The sequence below is a fragment of the Lepisosteus oculatus genome, chromosome 4 (genome assembly GCF_040954835.1).
Source record: "Lepisosteus oculatus isolate fLepOcu1 chromosome 4, fLepOcu1.hap2, whole genome shotgun sequence".
NCBI classification, from domain to species: Eukaryota; Metazoa; Chordata; class Actinopteri; order Semionotiformes; family Lepisosteidae; genus Lepisosteus; species Lepisosteus oculatus.
The window spans coordinates 23426381-23451729 of record NC_090699.1 but is presented as its reverse complement, the minus strand read 5'-3'; the positions used below and the strand labels follow the sequence as shown (position 1 = coordinate 23451729).

Genomic DNA, 25349 nt, shown 5'->3' with positions numbered 1-25349 from the left:
CAAAAAAGTCTTGCAGTTTTTCTGACTGTTCAGTAAATGTAGTTTAGGTAGAAATAGGTTTCTGAAACAAAGATTTTGTCCTTTTGCACTCTTAAAGATGCGGCAGATGTAGAACAGAATATCAGTTGAAGGACAGGCTTGTGTGCTTCCCAGTGACAGACTCTTATCGTTTCAAACTGCCCACTGAGTCAATCTTACTGCCTTTGTTCAGATGACCGTTCTCAGTTTGTTTTTCTCCTTGCTTCTCTTCTCTAGCCTTTCTTACAGTAAGAATGGAGTTATCAGAATAGATGGCTTTTCCTCACCAGACCAATATGATGATGAGGCAATCAGCCTCTGGGCTCCGGATGTTTATGAGGACAATGATCTTGACCTAGAAACGTCCAAATATATTCTGAATTACATTGGAGATAAATTTTGTCAGCTTGTAGTGTCTGAAAATACAGCTGTGACATGGATTAAAAAAGATGGTTAGTATTATTATATTGTATTGTAGTATATAGTGGTGTTCTGTATCTTATTACATTTACTTTTATGGTTTGAATCTTTACAGTAAATGTAGATAAGTAATCATTTACATATAATGTGGTACTTTTTTGCTCTCACAAGATTTTATGGTTTATCTTTTAGACATGTGGAAAGTAAATGATAAGACAGCCGTTTACCTCTTAATTAGCTAGAGGTAATATTCATTCTCATCTTTTGTGAGTATCTGCAAACAAAATATATAGAAAACAAGTTTTTGTAACATTCTGAAGATCAGTTATGATTTTTTTTCACCATCTGTTATGTAGAATGTGCTTACAGCTGGGAATATTCTGCCTGTGAATGTTCATTTCATCAACAGTGTTTGCTTTGCCTTTCAGCCAAAATTGCCTGGAAGAGGGCAGTAAGAGGAGTGCGGGAGATGTGTGATGCATGTGAAGCCACATTGTTTAACATTCACTGGGTCTGCCAAAAATGTGGATTTGTGGTTTGTTTGGACTGTTACAAGGCAAAGGAAAGAAAGAGTTCCAAAGGTCAGGCGCTGATTTGATTTCTTTCTGAAAACTGTGCCATAGAATTTGTTAAAACACCATAGGCTTTAAATAGGTCTTTGTGATTTTTTTATTGTTTTTTTCTCAGACCAGTTCTGTCTTTGTAGTTGTTCTTTCATAGTATATTTTTTTGGGAAAAAGGCACATTGCATTTTGCTGCTTAAAAATGCTGAAGCTGTAAAAATATCGGAGATTCTGTTAAATTCTGCCTTTATTTTTGAGCTAGTGGTAATATGGGGAAAATCTAGGCAGATCAAGTCAAGACACGTGGGATTTCTTGGCTATGTCTGTTGTGATTATTAAGCATTTGGTCTGTAGCCTTTCCTGTTTGAGCTGTACTGCTTCTGTTTTTTTTCCTTGCACAACATGTGCAGTTTGGCTCCAACAATAGCTAGGCTTATTCAGGGTAAGCCCCACATTTAAAAGATTTTACCCTGGTCTTTTTCTGGGCAGTGATTTGATCACATACAAGAATATCCACCTCGTTCATAAAAATATCCGAAGAGGATTTTAATTCACACATTTTTTCCTCAGTGTAGTGATTACTTGAACATCCCTAGCAACTGTTTGAGGATAGAAGTATGTTCATTCAGATAGATAATGTAAAAAGAGTGCGTCGCTGTGGAGTTTGCAGAGCATCAAAGACAAGTGGCCAGATGGGACGGTGTCTTGAAGGAGCCTGCTTCCCTTCCCCGTTCCTCCCATGTGGGAACAGGAATTGTTGCTGTGGGCCAGTATGTACAGATACAGCTGGGTGTGACCACTGGAGATTCCACATTAAAAAAAAATGCTGTTTCACCTCATCTAGGTTTTGTGAAAAATTATTTACAAAAGTAGAAACCCTCTGCCACAGGATTTGTAGAACACAAGCCTACTGCTATGCAGTTTTTTAAAAGCTTTTGTTCAGTGCCAGAGCATTCTTTATTTCTAGCAATACATTTATATATGTAATCAATAGTATTTTCTCAATGATTTAAACATAGTGTCTAAGAAAACAAGATGCTCGGATCTGTTACTAAGACTCAATAGATGTATTCCCGCTTGCTGGTTTTCTTTTTAGATGTAAAGGCATGAAAAGAGATGCATGCCCCAGCAGGCAAATTGGTGTTGCGCTCTGTTATCTAGGATTCACTTCTGTGCTTGTGAAAGGAAGACAAATGTGTTGTTCCAAATAGGTAGCATCTCTTCTGTGTTGTGTTTTAGACAAAGAGCTGTATACGTGGATGAAGTGCGTCAAGGGACAGCCTCATGATCATAAGCACTTGATGCCAACACAGATTATTCCAGGAACTGGTACGAGCCAATACTTGCATTTTGGGCGATTGCCAAGTTTGTAATTTTTTTTCCTCATTGTAACTTACAAACACCTCAGGGGAGATTTACTTTCATTGATGGTGCAGCTGTATATGGAGAAATATAACCCCGTCCTTCCCAGAACTACTGAGATGAAAAAAAGAATACTAAACCACATTTCACATGATAAACTGGTTGAAGTGCTTGTCACTGGGCCTGAGTAATGCATTCTTGAAGAACTGCCAAGATGCCACACTATTCTGCCTGTTATAAAAATTTCCATAAGAGCTGGAAACCTAACTTGTTACGCAAAATGAAATAACAGATTGTGGAGCTGTACTTTCAAAATCTCACTTCTAAGAATGTTTCTAAGTACACACTTATATATTTTTTTAAATTTGTATTTGTGTGTGTGGGCGGTGGGATGTGGTAGTAGGGAGTTTTCAGGGTTTGTTCCCCCTGTTTTGCAGGATTTATTTTACATTGAAATCCCTGGATCACAGTGACTCTCCCAGAATACACTCATAGCTTTCTCAAATGTTTTTTTGTTGTTTCAAATCTGTTTTCATTGGAATATTTCTAAAATTCAGGGAAGTGCTATAGCGTGCAGTGAAATCTGTGCTGTTGTGAACTGTGGGCCCTGAATGTGGATTGAATCTGTAGGCTTTTATTTATTTATTTTTGCCCAGTACTGACGGATCTGGTCAATGCCATGCACTCGCTCCGAGACAAGTACGGAATGAAATCGCACTGTCCTTGTGCTGTGAAACAAAATACTCCGCTTAGCAAGATCCCTTCTACCAATGGAGTCTCGCAGGTATGAGCTTGACACAGCCTCGCACTCACGTTGTCATTGACAAAGGTGTAAATCATCTCCTAACCCACAGTGATTTGTATGCACAATCGCATTTCTTCCCCTGTTTTTTGATGTGCATCCGTATCCATTTCCCCCCCCTCCCCCCCCCCCCCCTCCGTGTGGCAGGTTTTGCAGAATGTCCTCAACCACAGCAACAAAATCTCTTTCTGCAAGCCGGAGCTGCAGCAGCAGAACGCCTCGCAGAAGCTGGAAACGAACGGCGGCGGCAGCCCTGGGGGCGACGCCAGCGCTGACAGCAAGCCCGCGCCGCCGGAGTCCCAGTCCCCCTTGCACTTCCTCGCAGATCTAGCGGAGCAGAAGTCTAGGGAGGAGAAGAAAGGTAAGAGGCAGTGGGGACTCGAAAAGAACAATCACGGGGCACTGCTGACAGGAGGTGCTTCTAATGGCAGTGAGCATTATAGCAGCAGTGGAAAGTAATGCCAGCTGCTACGTTTTTCCTGTGCATGGAGCTGTCAGTAAGCCAGCATTCCTTAAAGCTCAGATTTAATGCTCTGCATTACTGCAGCTCAGATTTAAAGGCTTAGAGCAAGCAGTTGTCATCCCAGACGAGAGTTAAACTAAGCATCTGAATGTGTTGCAGCCGGAGCTAAATTTACTAGTTTACAAACCGTGAAATGTTTGTTGTCTTTCTCCTTTCTTTGTCTCTTTCTTGCTTTTACTTAATGAATTATTCTAAATGAAGTGCTGTAAATATATATGTTTCTCTGTCAGCCTCATGGTAAGTAGTTTTCACCTTCACTATGATATAGGAGCAACTCGAGAGCTGCACGTTTCTAAATCTAACAGCATAGCACTGCATGGGCAGCACAAAGCGGCGAGCGGTCGGCTCAAGCTAGGAGCCCAGTTCACATAGCTCACATTGCCTGTTGAGCTCATTATTCTGAAATCTGTGTGCTGCAGAAAATAAAGAATCCCCCGTGGGAAAGCCAGCGAAGGAAGAAAGGGACTCGGATCGCTTAGAGGCGCTGAACTGCCGGTCGTCTTCGCTGGTGTCGAACAGCAGCGAGCAAGGCTCCAGCCTGCGGGACCTGCTCACCACGACGGCCGGCAAGCTGCGCCTCGGCTCCACCGACGCGGGCATCGCGTTCGCCCCCGTTTACTCCTCGGGCACACAGGTGATGGGCCTCCCGTCCTCACATTGATATTCAAGTTCCCAGTCCATCCTTTTGTCACGCATTTGAATAACATCCTCGTCCTCGCGAGTAGTTTTGTGGGTTAAGCTAAAACTTAACAAGTGATGGCAACGCTTTCTCCAGAATCGCGGTTTTTATTGTTCTTGTTACTGTGGCTAATGCGGTTATTATCCACGTTTTATTGTTGAAAATGTAATAGTCAAATAAAACACAAGCTCTCTCTTTAAAAGGCAATGTTTGGGAAAGGCGAGTATAAAATTCATATTTGGAATATCTCCACTGCACAGACTGGCAAAAGTGGAAGAAGCATGCCCAACATCCTGGATGACATCATCGCTTCGGTCGTTGAAAACAAGATTCCCGCGAACAGAAGCTCCAAGTTCAACCTGAAACACGAAGCGAATGAAGAGACTAAACACGACAGGAAAAAGCCTATCGCCGAGGAGCCAAGTAAGCTGTATCCCGATATCCCCCACTCCTGGCTCTGTGATCACCGTCTGCTCTGGCTCAAAGATCATCGGAACTGTAACAACTGGAAACTCTTCAGGGAGTGCTGGAAGCAAGGGCAGGTCAGTACTAGACCGAGAAACACAAGCAAGACCACCCATTTAGGAACTGCTGTCTCCTGTGCCAGATGAGGGAGAGAACCTGCACTTGACTGTATAGCATTGGAATGCAGCAATAGAATCTTAATCAGGTTATTACATGCAATAAACCCAGTCCTGTATGCACGGTAAAATAAAATATGGACAAAGAATACACTCAAATGAAAGCTTAATTTATTGTGCCGGGTTCCTGCTGTTGTTTTGAACTGGTGCTGAGGTCTTATGTGGCTGTTTATAGACTGCTGTCAGCAGAATTTATGTTCTTTCTTTGTATTTTATCATGGTTTCCTGCTTCATGAGTTAACGGGATATTTGTTTAGTTCTTTTTGGTGGAGGATGAGTTCCTAGCGCAAAAAGGAAATGTGCTAATAACTGAGGGTTTGGTCTAATATAAAAAAATATCAACATGTTTGCATGTCAGCTGCTCATCTCGATTTGTTTCTTTAAGTGTTAGAATGGTGAAATTGTTTAAATTGATCTTGCTTAATATCACTGACGGAATGTGTGCAAATGCTTGTGGTTTGTTCTTAAACCAGTGCATGCAAACGTAGGAAGAAAAATGCATTTTTATGATTGAGAGAAAGACTTCTTAATGCAACATACATATATACATATTTCCTTTTTGCATTGTTGTTAATTCAAATTTTTCATCTACCTTTACGAAATAGAAATCTGAAAATGGTGATTTACATCCCTTGTCAGTACACGATTTTTATGAATGTTCCAAAGTGTATTAAATTTTTTATTATACAAGTTTTGTGTTCAGAATATCATTTCACATCATGGATCAAATACTCAGTGGATAAATCAATTGGTCATATGATTGATTTCTTTTCTGCCACCACGTGGGTGCTAGCTGTGTGTTCTGGTTCAGATATGCCTTTTATGTTACTTCTTCATATATGCGTACGGCTTTTCTGAAAGCTGTTATTTCACAAAATACAATTTCACTGTTTCATACATTATTTTTATTACCATAAGCTTTGTAGAGCATTTCTGCATTTAAACACTATTACTGGATTCTTAATTATGTGATGTTGGTTGAAATGCTCACGTTTTAGCATTTTTTGTCAACATCTAGTGGACAAATTATGAAGAAATTAGATTGAGTATTACTACCTTCAGTGAGCTGGTGAATAATAGTTTCAAATCAAACATCATAATCAGCATATCTGAAAGTATTTGGACTTTTCCCAGCACTGTTTTCTCTTGAAAGAAGTAAGCAGAACTATTCAAGATGAATACATCAGCTATACAGTGTACCTTGCATTTTTTATTTGTTCTAGTTTTGTGAATGTTGGATAGAAGCAATTCTTTCTTTCCAGTGAATATACTGTGGATGTTAAGTATTAAAACATGATTTTTGTATTTCTTTCAGCCTGTTCTTGTGTCAGGTGTCCATAAGAGACTAAATGCCAATTTGTGGAAAGCTGAGTCATTTAACCATGAATTTGCTGACCATCAGGGAGATCTCCTAAACTGTAAAGATGGTGTGGTTTCAAACTCCAGCATCAAGGAATTCTGGGATGGATTTGAGGATTTAACAAGTAAGTAAATTGCAGAAATGGATTTTGTTTTCATAAGCCTTACTTCCTAGGACTCGTATTTTATTCAGTATGGCACTCTTGTGTTTTTAGAGCGGCCCAAGTCCAAAGATGGCGAGAGTTTAGTGTATCGGCTAAAGGATTGGCCTTCTGGAGAAGAATTTATGGCTCTCATGCCCTCAAGGTAATTTAAAATACAGATCAATATACCAGTTGTTTGTTGATTCATTTTTCCCATATGTTTTAGCTCTGTGCTTTAATACTTTTCCATGTTCTAAAAACAATTCCAGGTATGATGATTTGATGAAAAATCTCCCCCTGCCTGAATATTCAGACCCAGAGGGTCATCTTAACTTAGCATCCCGTCTGCCATCATTCTTCGTCCGGCCAGATCTAGGGCCTAGGCTCTGTTGTGCATACGGTATGAGCAACTGAACAAGGCTGGGATGAATTCATTATTCTTTTATGTTTTAAATATGTTTGATTATACCAGGTCTGAATGTTATTGTTAATGATTGTGTTCCAGGTGTAGCAGCATCCAAAGAACAGGACTTTGGAACAGCAAACCTTCACTTAGAGGTTTCTGACATTGTCAGCATCCTTGTTTATGTAGGTGTGGCCAAAGGCAATGGAGTTCTTTCAAAAACAGGTAGGAGCAGTGTTCTTGATTATATTCAATGATGACAAATTCTGTTAGTCAGTTATTTCAACAACTTGACAGGTTTTTTCATACTGGAAATATATCATTCAGACTCCAAAACATTTTTGCTACGTGTGCGTGAAACAGATTTTGGAGAATTCCTGAAACATGGGGATGTTAACAGAAGGCTACAAAACCCATCTGGAATCATTTCTCTGGGCCTTTGTTTAAACCTCATTTAGTTTTGCCTGAGACTTAAAGTAACTCAGATCAGTAGTTTTCTTTTTTTGTGTTTTAAAAGATGAAGCACATTTCTTCAGAACAATCTAATGGAAAGTGTACTGACATTATACAAATTCAATTAATGGAAATTTCTCTTTACAGGGAATGATTTGTAACTGTACTCTGACAGTTATAAAATTGCTAAAATGTGACATTTCTACAAAACCAAGAGAGACTTCCAGTTTCAAGTGTGCATTAGACTGTTGGGTTGTGTTTATGAGTCCCACAATGTAAAACTGGAACTTTAGCATGAATTCTGTTAGGACTATAAGTCAGTGGGTATGTGGGTATGTCAGTATGCACCCACTACTACTACTCTTTGTGTAAACTGCATCCTGGTTTCAGTCCTTCATACACGTCCTTATAACTTGCAGGAGTCAGATTCATCTCATTAAACATGTCACACACCATTCCCCCTTTTAGTAGAGTGAAGTTGCTTTCACCAATCAACTGCAAATATTAAATATAAAGGTCACAAGCTTTTATCCTTCTTTGTATTCATATTTAATTGTTCTTTAAATGGAAAAATCACAAATATCTTTGCTGTTGCACATAGAACCAATTTCCTGTGTTATGTGCAGGAAAGTTGAATAAATGTTGTGTGCTTGCAGGTGTGTTAAAGAGACTGGAAGAGGAAGATCTGGATGACAACATGAAGAAAAGGTTAAAAGACTCAAGTGAAACTCCAGGGGCCTTATGGCACATATACGTGAGCAAAGATGCAGAGAAAATAAAAGAATTCCTACAAAAGGTTAGAATAAAAAGATATGACCTCCAATTTATCTGATGATAAAATGTTGTAATATTTCTTAATTCAGGTGGGTAGCTGCGTCAGCATGCGTAGGCTGCAAAGGAACAAGTAATAGGTTTATTCCATGCTGAAAAAAAGAAGAAAAAGAACACCTCTTCACACCTAAAGAAGGCTCCACGGCCGAAACATTGTGTTCTCTCCTTTTTTCCAGCATGGATTAAAACTATTACATATTTCTTAATTGTTTCCTTTTGATTGGATTGGATTAAGGCAGGCATGTTTTGGGGGAAAGGGTAAATGCCTGCGTTGGTAGTTTTGACTTCTGCTTAAATCGAAGATTCTTTGGTTTTCTAATTCTTTCCTGCTGACTTCTTCCAGTAACATGAGCTCTTCTTTCCAGAGCTGACTTGCCAAGGCATACTGCTCTCCTGGGCCTGTGCTGACTCTCTGTTCTTTTAAGTCTCCTGTTAGGTTTTTCTTGAACTGGGCCAGTTACACTTTTGCTTAAGAAATGCTGAAGGAAATCCATTTACAACTTGAAATGTAAAGTTAGAAGGAACAATGTCTGGCACATTCTCAAATCTAGTGGCAATGTCATTATCTCTTGGCTCTTGCCAGGGCTACGTTGACCGGCTTTTGACATCTTGCAGATGAAACAAGAACAACCTGCTTATATATTTGGTTTCTGACCGCAGCTGCCTTAAGACTTGCACATCTTCAAAATGTGGTTTCCAAGGTTTGAATTTCAGGTGTCTGGTGCGTGTGAAATGCTCCTCCTTTGTAACTCTGCCGGCTGTCTTTTTGTCTCCCGTGCCGCAGGTTGCGAAAGAGCAGGGCCTGGAACTGCCCCCGGAGCACGACCCGATCCGGGAGCAGAGCTGGTTCCTGAGCCAGAAGCTGCGCCGGCGCCTCCTGGAGGAGCAGGGCGTGCAGGGCCGGACCGTAGTGCAGTTCCTGGGGGACTCGGTCATGATCCCCGCGGGTGCCCTCCACCAGGTGCGTGCCCGCCTCCTGCAGTCTCAGGGACCCGTCCGCCAGGCGCCTGGCTTAACTGTCCCGCGCCCGGAAACTCGTTGGAGACGCTGTCCCATCCAGCGTCCCCTTTTTCTCAAAGGATCTGTCCAGCTTTAGTTAGAGATCTAGTCCACTTGCAAAAAATCAAAATAAGAACAGCTTATTAGCCGTGCTGTGGAGTTCCAGCTGTTTTGAGTTGGAAACTAGCAGGTTTGGGATTTTTCTTTCTTTAGAAAAAAATCTTTAAAGGTTTTTTTTTGGGTAATGCCTGGGAAGTTTAATCCTACATGGTAGGAAAGAATTTGATGTGAAACACTTTTTGATATCCTGAAAAAATCCTTTTTTAGGTTGTTTTTGGCAAATGAAGCAGACCTGCTAAAGCAGGGATCTAATGGTCTTGTCTGTATTGTTTTACAGGTGCAGAACCTACACAGTTGTGTTCAAGTGATTAATGACTTTGTGTCTCCAGAACATGTGGTGCACTCGTTTCATTTAACACAGGAACTGAGATCTTCTAAGGAAGAAATTAACTATGAAGATAAGCTACAGGTATAGATGTGGGGGGCACCTTTCACCATGGGCGTTTATCCAGGATTCTATCCATCTGCAATTCCTAACGCTCTTAGATGTCTTTTTTTAATGTGAGACTAATAAAATCCAATTATGTTCTCCCTAAGAAGGAAAAGTAAATGATAAAAAACATGTTTTTTAGCTGCATTCATTTTACATTCACAATGTATTCCTCATTTGTTTTTGACATGTTAATATAAACTTTAGGATGACCCTTTAATGGCATTTTTATATTAGTATACACTATATATAATGTAGTTTTTTTAGTTATGCATTTTACATTTTTTAATTTCTCAATACCCTGTATTTAAAATGTTCCTGGAACATCAGGAAAGGAGATGATAAAAGTTTGGGTCTAATCAGGAGTACGACAGCATAAATTAGTAGTTTGGGAGAATTTTGAAATGGTTTCAGATGGGTGTTTAATGAGTAAGCATTTTAAGATATTTTTGTGTGTTGTGCTTGAAGTACATAAAGCAGTTGGCAGGATGATTTTATACTTTCACAATGCAGACGGTGCATAGTTTTCTTTTGAAGGCTGTGTCTGTGTGCATGAGAGAAATTTGTCTTCATGATCTCACAGAACTGTTCTCTTTCATAGGTAAAAAACATCTTTTATCATTCTGTGAAAGATGCTGTTGGAACATTAAAAAGGTGCTGTGGTGAGGAGATGGACAGAGCAGAAGAAAACTCATGACACCTTTCCCTTATTATTGCTGAAGAATGACCTTTTCTGGAATAATGTAACATATGCACACTAACCTTAACATCACAAACTTACAGTGCCAAGCTGACTAAATTGGTATTTATCTGTTTCCACCACCATAACAGTATAACCCAGCGCAAGATAACCATGACTCAATGCAAAACTAAAGATAATCTGCAAGCAACAGCACTGCTATTTTTTCTGTTTTCATACTGTATATTGTTTGTTTAAATGAAAGATTAAAATGATGTATTTATTTTTTAAAAGAATTACAGAGTTATATGCTATGTTATAGATCAAATGTAAATGTGACTTGTACAGTTTGCTAAAATTATTCTGATACTGTTCACTACATTGAGACAGTTACTGTGAGAGCAGATACAGACACCAGCTATTGCCTGTACTTGGGAATCTTTGCTGAATCGCACAGCCGTCACGCCATATCTTTTGAAAAACGAACTGCCAAACTATTGTAAACAGTGTAAAGTTATATAATGTAAAGGAAAACGTCTAAAAAACACAAGCATTTTATTAAGAAAAAGTATTTGCTGTAAAATGGAAACCTTTACAAAAGTTGTAATTTATTTAAGACAGTTGTCTCATTTTGTTAAAATTTATTATGGTGAACTTTTGAAGTTAAATGAATATCAAAAACTTATTATGCTGTGTAAATATATACATATATACATTCAATAATGTATTTTTTTAAAACATGGCTTGCTTCAATTTGTTAAAGTGCAAGTGTTACATGCTTTGTACATTGAAGTTCAAAGGGGTTTTACATTTTCCATTAAAATGGATTTATCAAAGTCTGACTACTGTTTGCTTGTCATTGGGAGGTGGTGTGTTTGTACAATGTCTTTGTCACCAGAAAAATGAATTTAGAGCATGTGTGAAGTGATGAAAGAGAATATATCTTTGCTGAATGATCTGTTAGACCTCCTGGATGTAATGTGGTAAGTGTAGTAGATTTGTATCTCTTATTCATGAGTATAGTAGCCAGCATGAAACATGTACAAACCTGAAACTGCTGGACTCTTCTCTAAATTGTGATGTATATAGAAAACAAATACATTGGGTCTTTCATGGTAAATTTAGTCTTTCCTTGAAAGCTCTTTATCATAAAACAAAATTGATTTTTTTCGAATTAGTGTCTGTAGACACTTGGTCTTACAACAGCTCATGTAGGATAAACTAACACCATTAGTTTTCAATGTGTAATTCCACTTTAGTGAAAAAGTATTAATTATCCACTTGAGTTTTTTGCGATCTGCAACACTTTTTAAATAGATCAATGCACATTTACAACAAATAGACAAATTATAAAACAAAATGAAAGCTTTGATTTTGAGAGATTCCAGTAACACAAGGCCACACAACACTGTCGATACCGACCTGGGAGTGCTCTGCACCTCCACCAGGAGTGACGTTCAAGGGAAAGTGGGCTATTGAATTTCTCATGAGGTGCACCTGTGGGAAGACCATGCTGTCCTAGCAAATTGTGGCTTCTGGACCATCCCTCTCCTAGGAGCGCAATGTTTAAACTTCATTTTTGCAGCAACTTAATTTTTAGCATTTAGCAAAAGCAAAGTTCAAGCATTTTGCCATCTCGCCTTATGAAGGTTATATTTTTGTCCATTTCAAATTTGTTTTTGTAGATATTCCATATTCTACTTGCTTGTCATCTTTGGTACCCCAGGCCTTATCTCCCTCCTCGAGACCAAAGTAAAAACAGCCATCTGTTGGCTTGTTAATTTGAAGGTAATAAATGACCTGAGTGACAGAACTGAGATTAAAGGGATTTGCTCTCACCCCTTTCTATTCTGCATAACACGTCTCTTCACACCCTTGTTTAGGAGTCTACATTCATAGAATGATTTCCCATCGTCTGTACAGACTTGAGAGACTGTTCTTACATTTGTTCAACATCAAAAGGCCTCTGTTCCGATCAGGCATGTGGGCTGTGCTTGAGTGTACTTACTGTATACAAAGCAATGTGAAGAACGTCCACACTAAGCCTCTGCTGTGTTCTGGTTATCTGCTTTAATGTAGCCTACTCACTTCGTGTCCTACCAGAACCTCCCTCTTCCCCTTGTACCTTCAGAAGCTTGATAATACCTCAAACCTATTACTACAGCTAGGTAACCTGTGGCTGACCTACTTCTAGGCCCTCCTAGGTCATGCATGGCTGAGCCCCTCAGTTACATGCTGCTTGGAATGGGCTTCTTCCACTCACTCCTTCCCTGGAGGTCTTGTGCCTGTGCACTGTGCAGATAATCCTAATTCCTATAACAATTCATGTACACTACATTGATTATCTCAAGCCCATACCTATGAAAACTTAGACACCAAATGCATATTCCTGTTTAGTGTTAATTTACCTACAGTGCAACACTGATCAGCAAAGATTTCTGCAATTAAACTGTCCGTTCTCCGGGAGTACAGGTACATTCCCTCCCTTCCCTTAACTGTGATTTAAACGAAAAAATGGGGGGGTTGATTTTCTGTGGATGAATATCAGATGTTCAATTCATATTGAGTTTTTCTGTTCTGTATGTAATGTCTTTCATAACAGAAATTCCAGCAGGGTGTTAACATGTCATAGAAAAGATTTTTTTATTTTTTCATTTAATTTATGAATTATGTTTTTAATATTTTGAGATCCCTGCCATAAGAATTTCTGAACCAGCGGCGCCACAAAGCACTTTTTGTTTCCCCATTGAGACTTGTTTATTCCACAAGGTGGCACCACTTAACACTAAAGCTCAACCTTGGACTCTTGCTTCCCCAAATTGTGATGCCCAATGGACAACATCCTGCGACTTCTGAATTAATTAGATCCAATCTAGCATGGCTCTGTCACTAGCACATGGCAAATGGTGGCCAGTTGCACATTTCAGAGGATAGGCTCCTCTCATACCTCCGCACGAGTACTAGGGCTGTAGGACTAAACGTGAGGAGATTAACAATTGGGAGGTGTAAATAATTCCAGGTTTCAAGTAACAGCACTACCTAGCCAAAGCAGTTCAGTTTTACAATATTAATAGCAAGCTGTGTTTTAGACAAGAGTTGTAAATTTTTTTATGTTCAGTGATACTGCATGTAAAGGTTCATAACGTGAATAGTTAAAAATAAATTCTTTCCTAACCTTACTCCTAAATGTAACTGTAACCCAGAACCTATCCTTATACTATGGTTTAACTGTCGTCTAATCGCCCTGATCTTTATTGCTTAACTTTACAACCAGAATTTAGTCTGAAAGACAGTTTTATTCCTAACCCAAGTCTCAGCTCTGAAGCTATCCTCAACCCTTAATCACAAACCCATTATTGACCCTAAAATTGGAGCTGTGGTCTTAGTGAATTGCAAGTGCTACACGGCACAAATGACACTGGCTACTTCCAATTACAATTCATGGAGACACAATGACAACAGACAAAGGGAAACAGCTAAAACATCTCATTCCGGCAGTGAGTGGATGAATGAACTGACTACAGGGAACTGAAATAGCTTGTGATGTCTTTACTGTTATGCTAATATAACTACTTTAAAGCAGCATAAAAGGTTTTCTGGTACTTTTCAGTAGTGAAAGTAGACAGCAGAATGACTACGAACAAAATGATCTTCATCTTAAAGCAGAGGGAAAAGTTAGCAGCAAGGATAAAGGCAAAAATGTGCCATGACAGCAGCTTCTTACTTTCCTTGAAAATACTCTACATGGAAATCCAAGATGCTCTTAAAAGCTTAAAATGCTTTCTAGCATTCTGAATTGGCACAGTATAATGAAATTTGTCTTTATAAAAACAACACAGGTGCCAATAGTCTTTCAAATGTTATCAGACCATCTGTAAATGGAAATCTTAAACTTTTATTTTGTATGGATTTTTTTTAAAGATAATATATTTAGAGCCAGTACTGTCATTCATGCATCACCAAAACAATAACATAACAATAACATCGTTAATTGAGAATTTCATTAGCACATATTTTCTTTTTAGATTGACGTCAAGCAATAATACAAAAAAAATATTCAGATGCACCCTGATTACTTTATGTAAACCAATTATTTAGACATAAAAACATTGCTGATTTGGTTCCCTCTTTAGAAAACATAAATATCAGCCGTTCTTCTCCTTGGCTCCAAAGGTTAGATCACATTGAAAACTCTCACTATATCTGGATGCTGATTAATCCAGGTTAGTGCTTAAATTTAGCATCATACCTATATTTGTACTTCTCCATTATGCATATTCAAATGCAATGACCTGAAAATGTATATCAGTGTGGCATTAACAATCACTCATGAGTCTGTAAATGACTACTAATTACAGTACAAATTAACTTGAAAAAATGGAAGATGAGGTACCTCAAACAGGACTACATTTCATATTGAGCAAAAGGATTTTTGCTTTTTGATCCTGACTACACTGTTATCGAAGCACCAAAGCACTCTTCTTAAAGCACAGCTTCACCATTGATTTGCATTAGAGATACTGTGAAATGAAAAGACTGTTAGTAAGTGACCCTCAAAGTGGAGTTCTGTGAATTTCTTAGGAGGAAAATAAAAATCTAGCAATTCTACAATTTAGGCAGTAGAATTACCATATAAGGCGAGTAAAAGCAGTTTATAACATTTAGATTATTTTTTGTAATGGTTTGTGTTACTTATCGCAACCTTTTAGCTTCTGTAGCATACCAAAGCATTAAATGGTAAACAACATAAAATAATGCCACGTTCTGTGTAGGTTAGAAACATCAGAATACAGAACAAAAGTCCTTCTTTTGACATCAACCTGATCATCCACATTTCCACTAAACCAAACTGCTGCTTAATATGCCCAAGCAACAAAATCAACACCTTAGGCAACCTCAGCCACAATCAAACAATGAGAGTCATTTAGAGCAATAGTTATACATTTTGGAAAACTAATATTGACACAATTGTAAGGACACAGTCTAGCCATTTCCTTCCTATGGGCCAGATAACAATTGTCACAGATTTTGGGGCAAGGCCTCCGATTATTATATTTCCATCCTTCCTTACTTTACACAGCAAAGTGACTAATTAAATTGCAGGATTCCACAGACTATGAATGTAGATCACAGTGTTCATTTTGTTTCCACCAAAGAAGTACAAAGAGCTGAGTAATGTGAAGTCACACATTGAGAAATACATTTTTTCCAATAAGAAACTTTATAATCTTGTGTTCCTCTGTATACTGGAGCTAACAGGGAACAAACATCTAAGCCATCAGACTGTAATCACCTGAGGCTGTATCGCTAACCCTGGAAAAGATATGATATTGAGATACCTTGTATTTTTAGAGCAACAGTGGGGAAACCTAGATGAAAAAATACGAAACATGACAATTTTTCAGTCGCACCCTCTCAGATACGATTGCAAGGTGGGATCTGTGCATGAAGAGAGAGGAAATGTCTTCCTTGGCCGCAATTAATGTAATCATTTTGTGCGACACCCCCCCCACAACACAACCTACTTTTAAAAAGATTCAGCAAAAGGCACAAAATCCTACTAAAGATCAGGTGAAATAGCTGCAGTACCTTGGGAGTACAGTCCATGACAACGCTCAGCTAATAGTACCACCTTGTGGTAGCTGTTTGATCTGCAGGCTACCAGTGAACACTTGGTGCGGTGGTGCATTTCCCCATTGAAACAGCTCTCTGCGCGCCAGCAAGCGCAAGAGTCTCCCTTTAGATTCGCCATGTCCTCGTCTGTAGTTCCTCCAGTTTCCCCGTCCAGCTGCGCAGACCTGGCTACAGCTTGACCCTGTCCAGGAGCTCCTGCAGTTCATTCTGGATGTCCTCGGGCAGCTCCACAGGTGGCAGGTCCTCCAGCGAGATGTCCTGAGCTGGCATTTCCAGGGGCGGGAGGTGCGGAATCGGAATGTCCTTTGCCTTCCTGTCCTCCGAGGGCTGCGACAGCCCCCACAGCTCGGACTTCTCCACGAAATCCGCGTCGGCGTAGGGCTCCCTCTCCAGGGGGGCCCTCTTCAGCCTGGCGTTCTCCGTCTTCAGCCGCTGGTTCTCCTGCGTCAGCTTCTCGTTCTCGGCCAGGAGGAAATCCACCAGCTTCCTGAGGTCGGCGAGGGCCGTCTCCTGCTCCTCCAGGCGGGTCCGGTCGTCCTTGAGGGCCTTGCTGCCGGCGCAGGGCTCGGCCGGCGCCCCTTTGTTCTTGAGCAGGTACAGCCAGGTGTCGTACTCCCGCTCCTCGGCGGTCGGCGCCGCGCCCCGGCGGGCCGTCTCGCTCCGGGCGGCGGCAGCGGCGGCGAACAGGGACTGCAGCGGCAGGGCCTGCTCCCTCTCGGCGGGGCCGGCCGGCGGCTGGGTCCGCTGGCTCTCCTCACGCTTGGCCCGCTTCCCCCTCTCCGCGATCAGCTGCTGCTGCTTCAGGTGGCTCTCCCGCTGCAGCTGCAGGGACAGCTGGGCCTGCACAACGAGGAAGGGAAGCGGACGCAGGGTGAGGCTACGCCAGGAAGGACCGCACAGAGCTCGGCAATTTCACATCCCCACAGCCACTATGCCCCTAGTAAAACACAGGGACCTTACTGAGGAAAAGGTCACTGTGTTCAACGAGATTTAAGTCCCAGACCCAAAACGTGTTGCTCCCCCACTCCACAGTCTCCTCAATTCGAGTTCCACAACCTCCACACGTCACTATTTCTACTGTTGCGAAACTTTACTTCCTACCAAAAAAGCTGTGACGCAGCTGCCGTTTCACTGTGGTGAGTGACTGGGGTGTGAAGCATGTTCCCATGTCTACACTGAAACCATCTCGCAGGGACAGAAATCTGGCCACAGAGGTCTGACATGCAACATACATCAAAGAATGAATTCAATGAAATCATAAAAGCAGACAGCCCTGAAACCAACAGTAATGGAAAATGCCCGAAAGAAGTCAAGAGGAGCTTATGGGTAAATCTGTTGTGTGTCTGTTGTGGTGAAGGCAGTTTAAAATACAAATTCAATCCTTCTATAGACTAACGTCAAAATACGGCATACATACCTGTTCACACTGCGTCAGTTTCATGGCTTCGGTCAGCAAGTCTAAATGAAACAAAACACAATAAATATTAATGTCACACTTAACTATAAACCAGGCACTGTGTACCAGAGACAACACAGGAATAACGTTCCCCACTTCTAGAATTCTGCAGTCAGGCTATCTAAAGGTCACTTAGGTCATTCCAATTAGTTTCACCGATGGAATTACTTTTAGAACGTCAGAAACTTTGAGCGGTTTTAAACGGGCAAAGATACACCCCTCTTTGGGCCAAGAGCACTGAGAACCGGCTCACTGTCTTTGATTTGAAGATCAGAATCTGGGGGGAGGGGAGCAGTTGAGATTAGAAGTGAGAGGTCAGTCAGTCAGGCCATTCAAGTCTCCAAGAATCACCTCCAATGGCTTCTTCTGTAAATTTTACTCATCAGCAAATCTGTATATTTGCTTCACCCCCTGACAGCTCTGCTCTGTCTTCTACCCCTGACCTCTGCCTTAAGTGTTTGCAATTCTTTTGAAGATGGATGGTATAAATCTACAATTATCTGAATCAAACTTTAGCCTTGTTCCTGATTCAGACAACTATTCGAGACCTAGATTTTCCACTGACATTCCCTCCGTACTAGATTTTTCTGAATTTAGCTTCGTTAACTCAGATCAAGTTACAAAAATGATTAACAGCTGTAAAACAATCTCTGGCTGCCTGGATCCTGTCCCTCCCTACCTCTGTGCTGAAAGCTTGCCTGCCAGACATCTGCCCTTTAATCGTCAATATCATCAGTTCTCTCCCTGGGTGTGGTCTCTACTGCCTTAAAGACTGCATCAATCACCCCTATACCAAAAAAAAACCTGGATTGGATTCTGATATAACAATGAACTCCTGACCAATCTCTAATTTACATTTTCTATCTAAGGTTTTAGAATATGTGCTTGCACATCAATTACAGGCTCACATGATAGCAAATGATTTGTTTGAACTATTCCAGTTCATTTTTCACTCAAATCATAGCACTGAGACTGCTCTTGTCAGGGTTGTGAATGATTTACTTACTGCGCCTGACTTTGGGGGGGATGTAAGTATTTTTATGCTCTTTGATCTTAGTGCTGCTGTTGATACAGTAAATCATTCAGGGTTGCTCAACTGTTCGCAAACATTCTTATCCATCAATGGTACTGTCTTTGGTTCTGCTCTTATCTGATTGGCAGGCAGCATTTTGTATCCCTTGGTCCTCATAAATCCCCTATGGCTCCAGTCAGCCAGGTGTGCCTCAGGGTTCAGTCTTGGGCCCATTGCTTTTTATTATCTATATATTTCCACTCAGTCAGATTTACATGCAAACATGGTCTTTAGTTTTATTGTTATATAGATTATACTCAAATGTATGTTAAAACTTCTTCCCCCTCTGATCTCCTGCCACTGTCACTTATCTCTTGTCTGTGTGACATCAAGCTCTGGTTGACATCTAATTCCCTTCAGCTAAATAGTGACAGAACAGAAACTTTACTGGTGAGAAGCAAATGTCAGCTGGCAAAGCTGGAGAGGTTCACGATATTGGTTAATGGCTTCCCCAACCATGAGTCAGCTGTAGTCAGGAATCTGGGAGTCACACTTGATCCTCTCCTGTCTGTTGAACCCCATGTCAGAAATATGATTAAGACATCTTTGTTTCACATTAGAGGTATTGCCTGAATCGGGCAATTTCTTTTAATGTCCAAAACTCTGCATCTAGACTTCTAACACCAGACCTTGGCAACATATCAGTCCTACACACACATCACTGCACTGGTTGCTTATAAAGTCAAATATTCAACATAAATACCTGTTACTGACTTTTATTACTTTAAATTATCTGGCTCCATCATACATCTGAATTGCTTCATGTTTACACCCCCTCCTGTGGGCTCTGTTCAGTTGAGGCTGGTCCTTTGCTCACTGCACCCAGGACTAAATCTTGGACTTTGGTGACCATGCCTGTTCTGTCGCTGCTCCATTCTTGTGAAATGCCCTTACTCAGACTCTACGAGAGACAAATTCTTCGACTCTCTTCAAATCCAATCTCGGAACTCACCTTTTTAACGGCCCATATGTCTGATTGTTGTAAACTCCCACGACACTCCGTGTGAAACAGCTCTGTTTTAAATGCACTTCCCTGCGTTTTCCACCTGTGTTTCGCCGGTGTGTGTTTCACTGTAGCACAAGGTGGTTTACAGAATTGCAGTGACGGGCTGGAACCTGACTGAACATTTCTGTTACATCATTTGAGCAAACACTCGCTCCTTAGACTGAAATGCAAAAGCAAAATCAGGCAGATGTTTTCACAGGCTACAAAACTGCAGTTTCAGAGAGACTGAGGTGCCAAACAAATCCTAGAGAAATCTGAATCTTATTTCATCTGCACCAGTTGTAGCTCTTTGTGTGGAAAAAGTTAACAGTCAGCTTATTTATTCTGGACAGCCAGAGTATCTGTCTCAAGGGCCAACAATTAACCTGCAAGCATTAAGCATGGAGGCCCAGCCTTCAGTGCCCTTATCTCCACAAGGCAGGTACTGGGATGCTGCAAGCTATGGATCATTAAGAACTCATGTTAGCTTAATTTCCCCTGTGACATTCTGAGCATTTGAACTATTTAACAGCTTTCATGTTCAGCTGTTTGGACCAACATAACGGTGTTGGAGAAAAAAGGGGTGACACAACAAGGAGTAAAGACTCTGTAGACACCTACAGAGCAGGTGATTCATATAATCAATGTTATTAATTGCCATTTATAACATTATTGTGTACTTATTGTGTACTTGGTGTTATGTTACTGGGTAAACCTGTTACTGTTAAAGTGAAAAGCAAATAAAAAAAAACAAGATCCTAGTTTCAAACCAAGTGCTTGTTTACTCTTACAACTCAAGATCCTACAGCCTTCTGCTGCCTTACCCAGTCTTGGGTGTTTATTACCGTTCATCCAGCAAACAAAAGCTGTACAGCCCTAAGCCAGTTCTTTTTGAAAAGCATTGCTTTTAACCAAAACACAGGAGAAAATCATCCATCAAGGGGGCAGCCGGTCCGAAGCCTCGCTGTTTTACTTTTCAAGTCATCAGGTATTAAGCTTTAGAATCATCCAGTTTTTCTTTGGTACATGCCTATCACGTGTATTTTAGAGTGCATGAAGCCTTTGTCTCACTACAGGACTCGACACGTCTTCTAGTGGGAGAGCATGTCAAATTTAACAACTGCAGTTGTGGAATCTCGCTGCCTTTTCTGTCCTAGAGGGTCTCAAATTAGACAACCAGGAATCGCAGGGGGTGACTAATTACACGATTCCCTCACGACTTTTCACCACGGTTCCCAATCTCGTATTGCACCGCGAAATTTACACGAGGTCGCCACATTTTGGCAGCCAATCAAGTGGAGCACATTAGAATAAGAGGAGGAGCACCGTACGAAAGTAAACAAACACGAAACGACAAACGCGAAACACTGAACAGACATCTGTGCTGGCTCCAAAGTCCGACGAGTCTCTCCCCCATTTGCACAGTCCAGAACACTCGCTTTCCTTCTTCCCTTGCAGCCGAATTGTACACATTGTACTTCTGGCTGAGCGCTCATTGGCTGTTGACTGTCGCAGACGCAAGAGCCCATCCCTACGACTTGCGACTCGCCACGAGAAAATCAAACCAGTCTGATTTTTTCATAGCGAGTCGCAGAGAGTCGTAGGGGCTGTTAAGAGCGCTATGGCTGAGTCGCTGGGGGTGTCACACTACACAACTGATGGTAATGGGCACACACTGCGACTCTACAACTCGCTGTGGTTTTCTTACGATTACGTGGATGAAGGCTACGACTGAAGATCCTAGGAAAAGTCATGTAGTGTGACGCCGGCATAAAACATCAACATGCCTTCTTTTAACTCAGTCACACTATTATAGAAAAACCCATAGATAAAAACAGGTAGATTACAGCTACTTTAACTGGTGTTTATGATGAATAACCAAAGGGAGGCTGTTCTTTGAAGTAGTGTAGGTAAAGAAGAATGGTGTTTGCGCACGAAGGCAGACCTCCACTGGGAAGTGTTTTCAGGAAAACAAAGTCTGAACGCACCTGCAGCTCTGCCGTGACAGGTGATGGCTTCTTCGTGCTTGCCTGCTGCCAGCAACCGGTCAGCCTTCCTGCTCTGCTGGTGAGCCTGCAAAAGGAGCGTTTCTCATGACAAAGCAACATACCCCCTGCCCCTTTGAAAGATCCCTGCATTAAGCAAATATACAGTCAACAGCTGAGCCACGACAGACCTAGCTCCTATCTGCAGCAGATTTATTACAAGTCTATTAAATTATAGATTGCAGTCATAGTTTAAAGACTAATGCATTTTTAACAGACTCTGGCACAGTTTTCCAGGATGGATCCAAGGCTAAAATAAGGCTGCACTTTACTGTTTTAAAATGAAGCATGAAATTATATACAATTTAAATATTGGTGCAGTGTACTATAATTGGAAGTTTTTTTTTAATAGTCTACTAACAAGACATGATGGGGGATAACAAGTGCTAAAATGTTAGAATATTTCACAATGTTTAGAGTAAACTGCATTATTTGGAGAGTGGAGCAGATTGGTTCTCCAGGGAATGGTAGAATAGTGTAAAGACAGAACCAGATTTAAAATTTTGTGACAAACACGTGGTTATAATAACCTTCTAGACTGCCAGTGGCAACAATTAGCACCTAAGAAGATGCAACTGACACTAAGTCCTCTATATCCCTTAGATATGTCTGGCTGACATTTTTATCCTCTTCAGCTTACATTTGCACATTGCCAATCTGATCAATTGTAGAACCACAATAAGCAAGGTTATTACCTGAAACTTAGCCTATGAGTATGTAATACTCTAGACCTAGGGCACATTGTGTAAAACATTTTCATCTAACCATCCAGGCTCATTCTTTTGCAATTTAAAATTGAAACAGATCTATTACATGCCAGGGCCTTGCACAGATTATATTCAAGAGCATACACTGCAGGGACACTGCAAACCTAAGAGCTTCCTTCATGCAGGTAGACAGTCTTAATACATATGCGCACGTGTACACATGTATACATTAAAACACTACAGAAGGCACTTGACCACCACACCAGGCAGCGTAAAAAACTGTCTGAATCAACGCATTGCCTTTCAGAGCATGATAACACTCTTTCTCAGCAGTCCCATAAAACACAGACAGAACAAAATGTCACCTGCAGGAGGAATACAGTAGAAGTGATAGTTTTAAAGCTGCCTTGGGACACCGATTACCTGAATGGGCAATAAAATAAAATACAAAACTAGAACGTTGGACAGTGGTATTTTTTAAACATAGTAGAATACAAAACAGACCAGATCCTCCATATGGAGCTCCTGTGACTTAACATTCCAGTTACACGATCTTCACCCTGTGAATGGTTAATGGTTCAAAGGCCAGCTTTAACCATTAAACCGAGAGGTTTCATAATTTCATTTTGGAACTGTCCTGCTCATTAGAAAGACAGCCTGTCTGCACGAGCTTGGCATTAAAGCATACGAAAAAATAAGAACAACTGCAGTGCGACTTGTTGCCTAATTTAACTCCGTAAAAACTGTGTTTGTACCAAAATGGTTCTGTTTACTGCAGAACACCATTACAGGATCAGGGGCCTGACAAGCTCCGTGTGGGAGAGCAGGTGTGCAGCTCAAGGTTGAAGAGTAACTCTGACTCTGCCCCAGGGGCTGCACCAGCAGTGGACACACAGCAGGAACTGTTCGACAGGAGTGCCCTACGCCCCCGGACACTCACACACCAACCATGTGCTTAGCATAATAAAATAACTATTGATTTTTGTCCCGAACAAGGGTAGGCCATTCTTGGGGGAAAAAAAAACTCAGGCAGCTCACGCTGTACCATGTGGGCCCTAATGCCCCAGTATAGTGATGGGGACACTATACTGTAAACAGGCGCCGTCGTTCGGATGAGACGTAAAACCGAGGTCCTGAAACTCTGTGGTCATTAAAAATCTGCCGTCACATCATCCAGGTGGATGCTGCACATTAGTGGTGGTGGAGGGGAGTCCCCATTACCTGTAAAGCGCTTTGATTGGAGTGTCCAGAGAAGTGCTACATAAGTGTCAGAATTATTTATTTTTCATATGTGCCGTGACAATCTTGCCCACTTCCCCTCGGAGCGGAGCTCATACAGATTTCGCCTACAGGTTTCCAATGGAGTGTGAGTTGCTGTCTAAGTACAAGTACAGTGGTGTGAAGGGTGACTTCGTCTTACAAATGAATAATTAACAGCCTGCAGCGACTGATCGCTGAGCCTACACAAGAACAAAAGAGGGAGTGTTTCGCTTTCAGTGGTGTTCGCTGCGCCTCGGACTCCCCCTGAACACTCAAAAACAACTTTGCTTCTTCAGTGGAAACATCTCAGCAGCGCTTTTCTCTCTCAGCTCCACTGCCACGACGATTGTTTCCCCCGTGTCTTAGAGAGTAATCCTCTCAGAACAAAAACGCCTGCTATTTCTTCCACCGATAATACAATCACAGGTTCCCCAATCCGAAAAGCAGAAGTGAGCGCCCGGGTCCCCGGGGCGGAGTATTATTAATAAGCGGGTCCAGGGCTCTCGCCTTCCGAATGACCTCATCATGGCGACACCACTGGAAAGGCCGGGTCACGAGGGCACGACGTCTCTCAACCAAGGGAAAGCAGAAGTACCGTATATATACACACACATATATATATAGGTAATACACGATATATATATACTGGCACATTCCTCCTTCCTTGTGTGAACACACATTTGAGGATGACGGAAACACCGCGTTATGGTGGATGAAACGGATTATCTGAAGTTTATCAAGGAAACTGAAACAGGATGTGGTTACCTTAAATACAACTGCGAAAACCCGTTGTGAAGAAGTCTTTTGCCAATTACTTATTTACTTGTTCCAGCAGCTTTATTTAATATTTTAAAAACGAAATTTCAGAAATGGCATTTAACCCGTTTCACACTGCTGCATGCAGCCCACCAAAGACTGGTACATAAACCCATCTGGATGATACAGAAAATGAAAAGAGAAGAGCACCACGGGCGATTAGCGCGGTCTATCACCTGCGATTTCAATCAAGGCACCACGAATATTTTACTTGCTCCTCTGGAGTGGAGAATGAAATCAGATCCATGCAAATGATCCGCACATGAAGTCAATAGTAACATTACTACAATTCTCTCCCTTCAGCTTTGTTTCGGATACAGGCGGACCAGAATGTGTAACTAGCAAACAGAACCAACACAAACTTACGAGGTTAAGAGGACTTTCCACCACTTCCATTTCGATATTCTTCACGACTGGGAGCTACATGAGAAACCCAGCCGTGTCCCAGAGATGATCATCAGCACCCAGCTCTAGATCCCGGGGCCCAATTGGGCTGGTTCTCCCAGACCGCTAGGACTGTTCTACCCGTGTAAACACAGCAGCTTCCCTTCGCCGTGACGTCACAGAGACGCCTTGCTGCTGGCCCTCGGAATCTCGTTCCCTCAGAAGACATCCCGCGATAACATGACTTTACTTTGCCGGTGCTGCCCTCTTCTGAAAATCGTAGAGCAGTGCAATTAATGTGTCTTCAGCTAAGAACTCTGTAATTTTTCTTGTAATTCAATCTCAGTTTGAGTTTTATTCTCCCCGGAGGGAAATGTGTTTGAAGGCAGTGTCCAACCCAGCAATACAACAAAACGGACAAACACTTCCAACAAATAATACAGTACAGCATGTCTCAGAAGATAAGTTATTTTAGATTGTTACACTGTAAACCTTATACTGCAAGTTTATCCATTTCATCCTTAATTTCTAAGCTAATATTTTCTAATGCTCTATATGATTCTAC

At 41.2% G+C, this 25349-nt stretch overlaps 2 protein-coding genes across 5 annotated transcripts in view; one reads left to right on the top strand and one right to left on the bottom strand.

Annotated features, from left to right (window-relative positions):
- The window catches only part of jmjd1cb (jumonji domain containing 1Cb), a 99678-nt gene extending 88417 nt beyond the window's left edge, over window positions 1-11261 (top strand). For all 4 annotated transcript variants that reach the window (XM_015346692.2, XM_015346693.2, XM_069188967.1 and 1 more), the window contains 15 exons: window positions 256-470; window positions 867-1019; window positions 2241-2330; window positions 3020-3147; window positions 3313-3526; window positions 4108-4322; window positions 4628-4909; window positions 6324-6492; window positions 6583-6673; window positions 6780-6910; window positions 7016-7138; window positions 8023-8162; window positions 8982-9158; window positions 9594-9725; window positions 10348-11261. In XM_015346692.2, coding sequence (XP_015202178.2) covers window positions 256-470; window positions 867-1019; window positions 2241-2330; window positions 3020-3147; window positions 3313-3526; window positions 4108-4322; window positions 4628-4909; window positions 6324-6492; window positions 6583-6673; window positions 6780-6910; window positions 7016-7138; window positions 8023-8162; window positions 8982-9158; window positions 9594-9725; window positions 10348-10443 — 2356 coding nt within the window. In that variant the 3' untranslated portion in view covers window positions 10444-11261. The remainder of the gene's footprint in view (window positions 1-255; window positions 471-866; window positions 1020-2240; window positions 2331-3019; window positions 3148-3312; window positions 3527-4107; window positions 4323-4627; window positions 4910-6323; window positions 6493-6582; window positions 6674-6779; window positions 6911-7015; window positions 7139-8022; window positions 8163-8981; window positions 9159-9593; window positions 9726-10347) is intronic.
- Window positions 11262-13051: 1790 nt separating this feature from the next.
- Window positions 13052-24973, bottom strand: nrbf2b (nuclear receptor binding factor 2b). The gene is made up of 4 exons (XM_069188968.1): window positions 24767-24973; window positions 21561-21645; window positions 17477-17517; window positions 13052-16899 (listed from the first exon to the last, which is right to left on the bottom strand). The coding sequence occupies exons 1-4, from the start codon at window positions 24794-24796 to the stop codon at window positions 16228-16230; spliced, it is 828 nt and encodes a 275-aa protein (XP_069045069.1). The 5' UTR covers window positions 24797-24973; the 3' UTR covers window positions 13052-16227.
- Window positions 24974-25349: the final 376 nt, after the last annotated feature.

Bases quoted from the DNA above. Each gene is read 5' to 3' on its own strand.
- nrbf2b (XM_069188968.1), bottom strand. From the start codon at position 24,796: ATGGAAGTGGTGGAAAGTCCTCTTAACCTC. The intron at 17,518-21,560 runs GTGCGTTCAGAC...TGTTTCATTTAG, and splicing joins CTGTCACGGCAGAGCTGCAG to ACTTGCTGACCGAAGCCATG. The intron at 16,900-17,476 runs GTATGTATGCCG...CTCGTTGTGCAG, and splicing joins AACTGACGCAGTGTGAACAG to GCCCAGCTGTCCCTGCAGCT.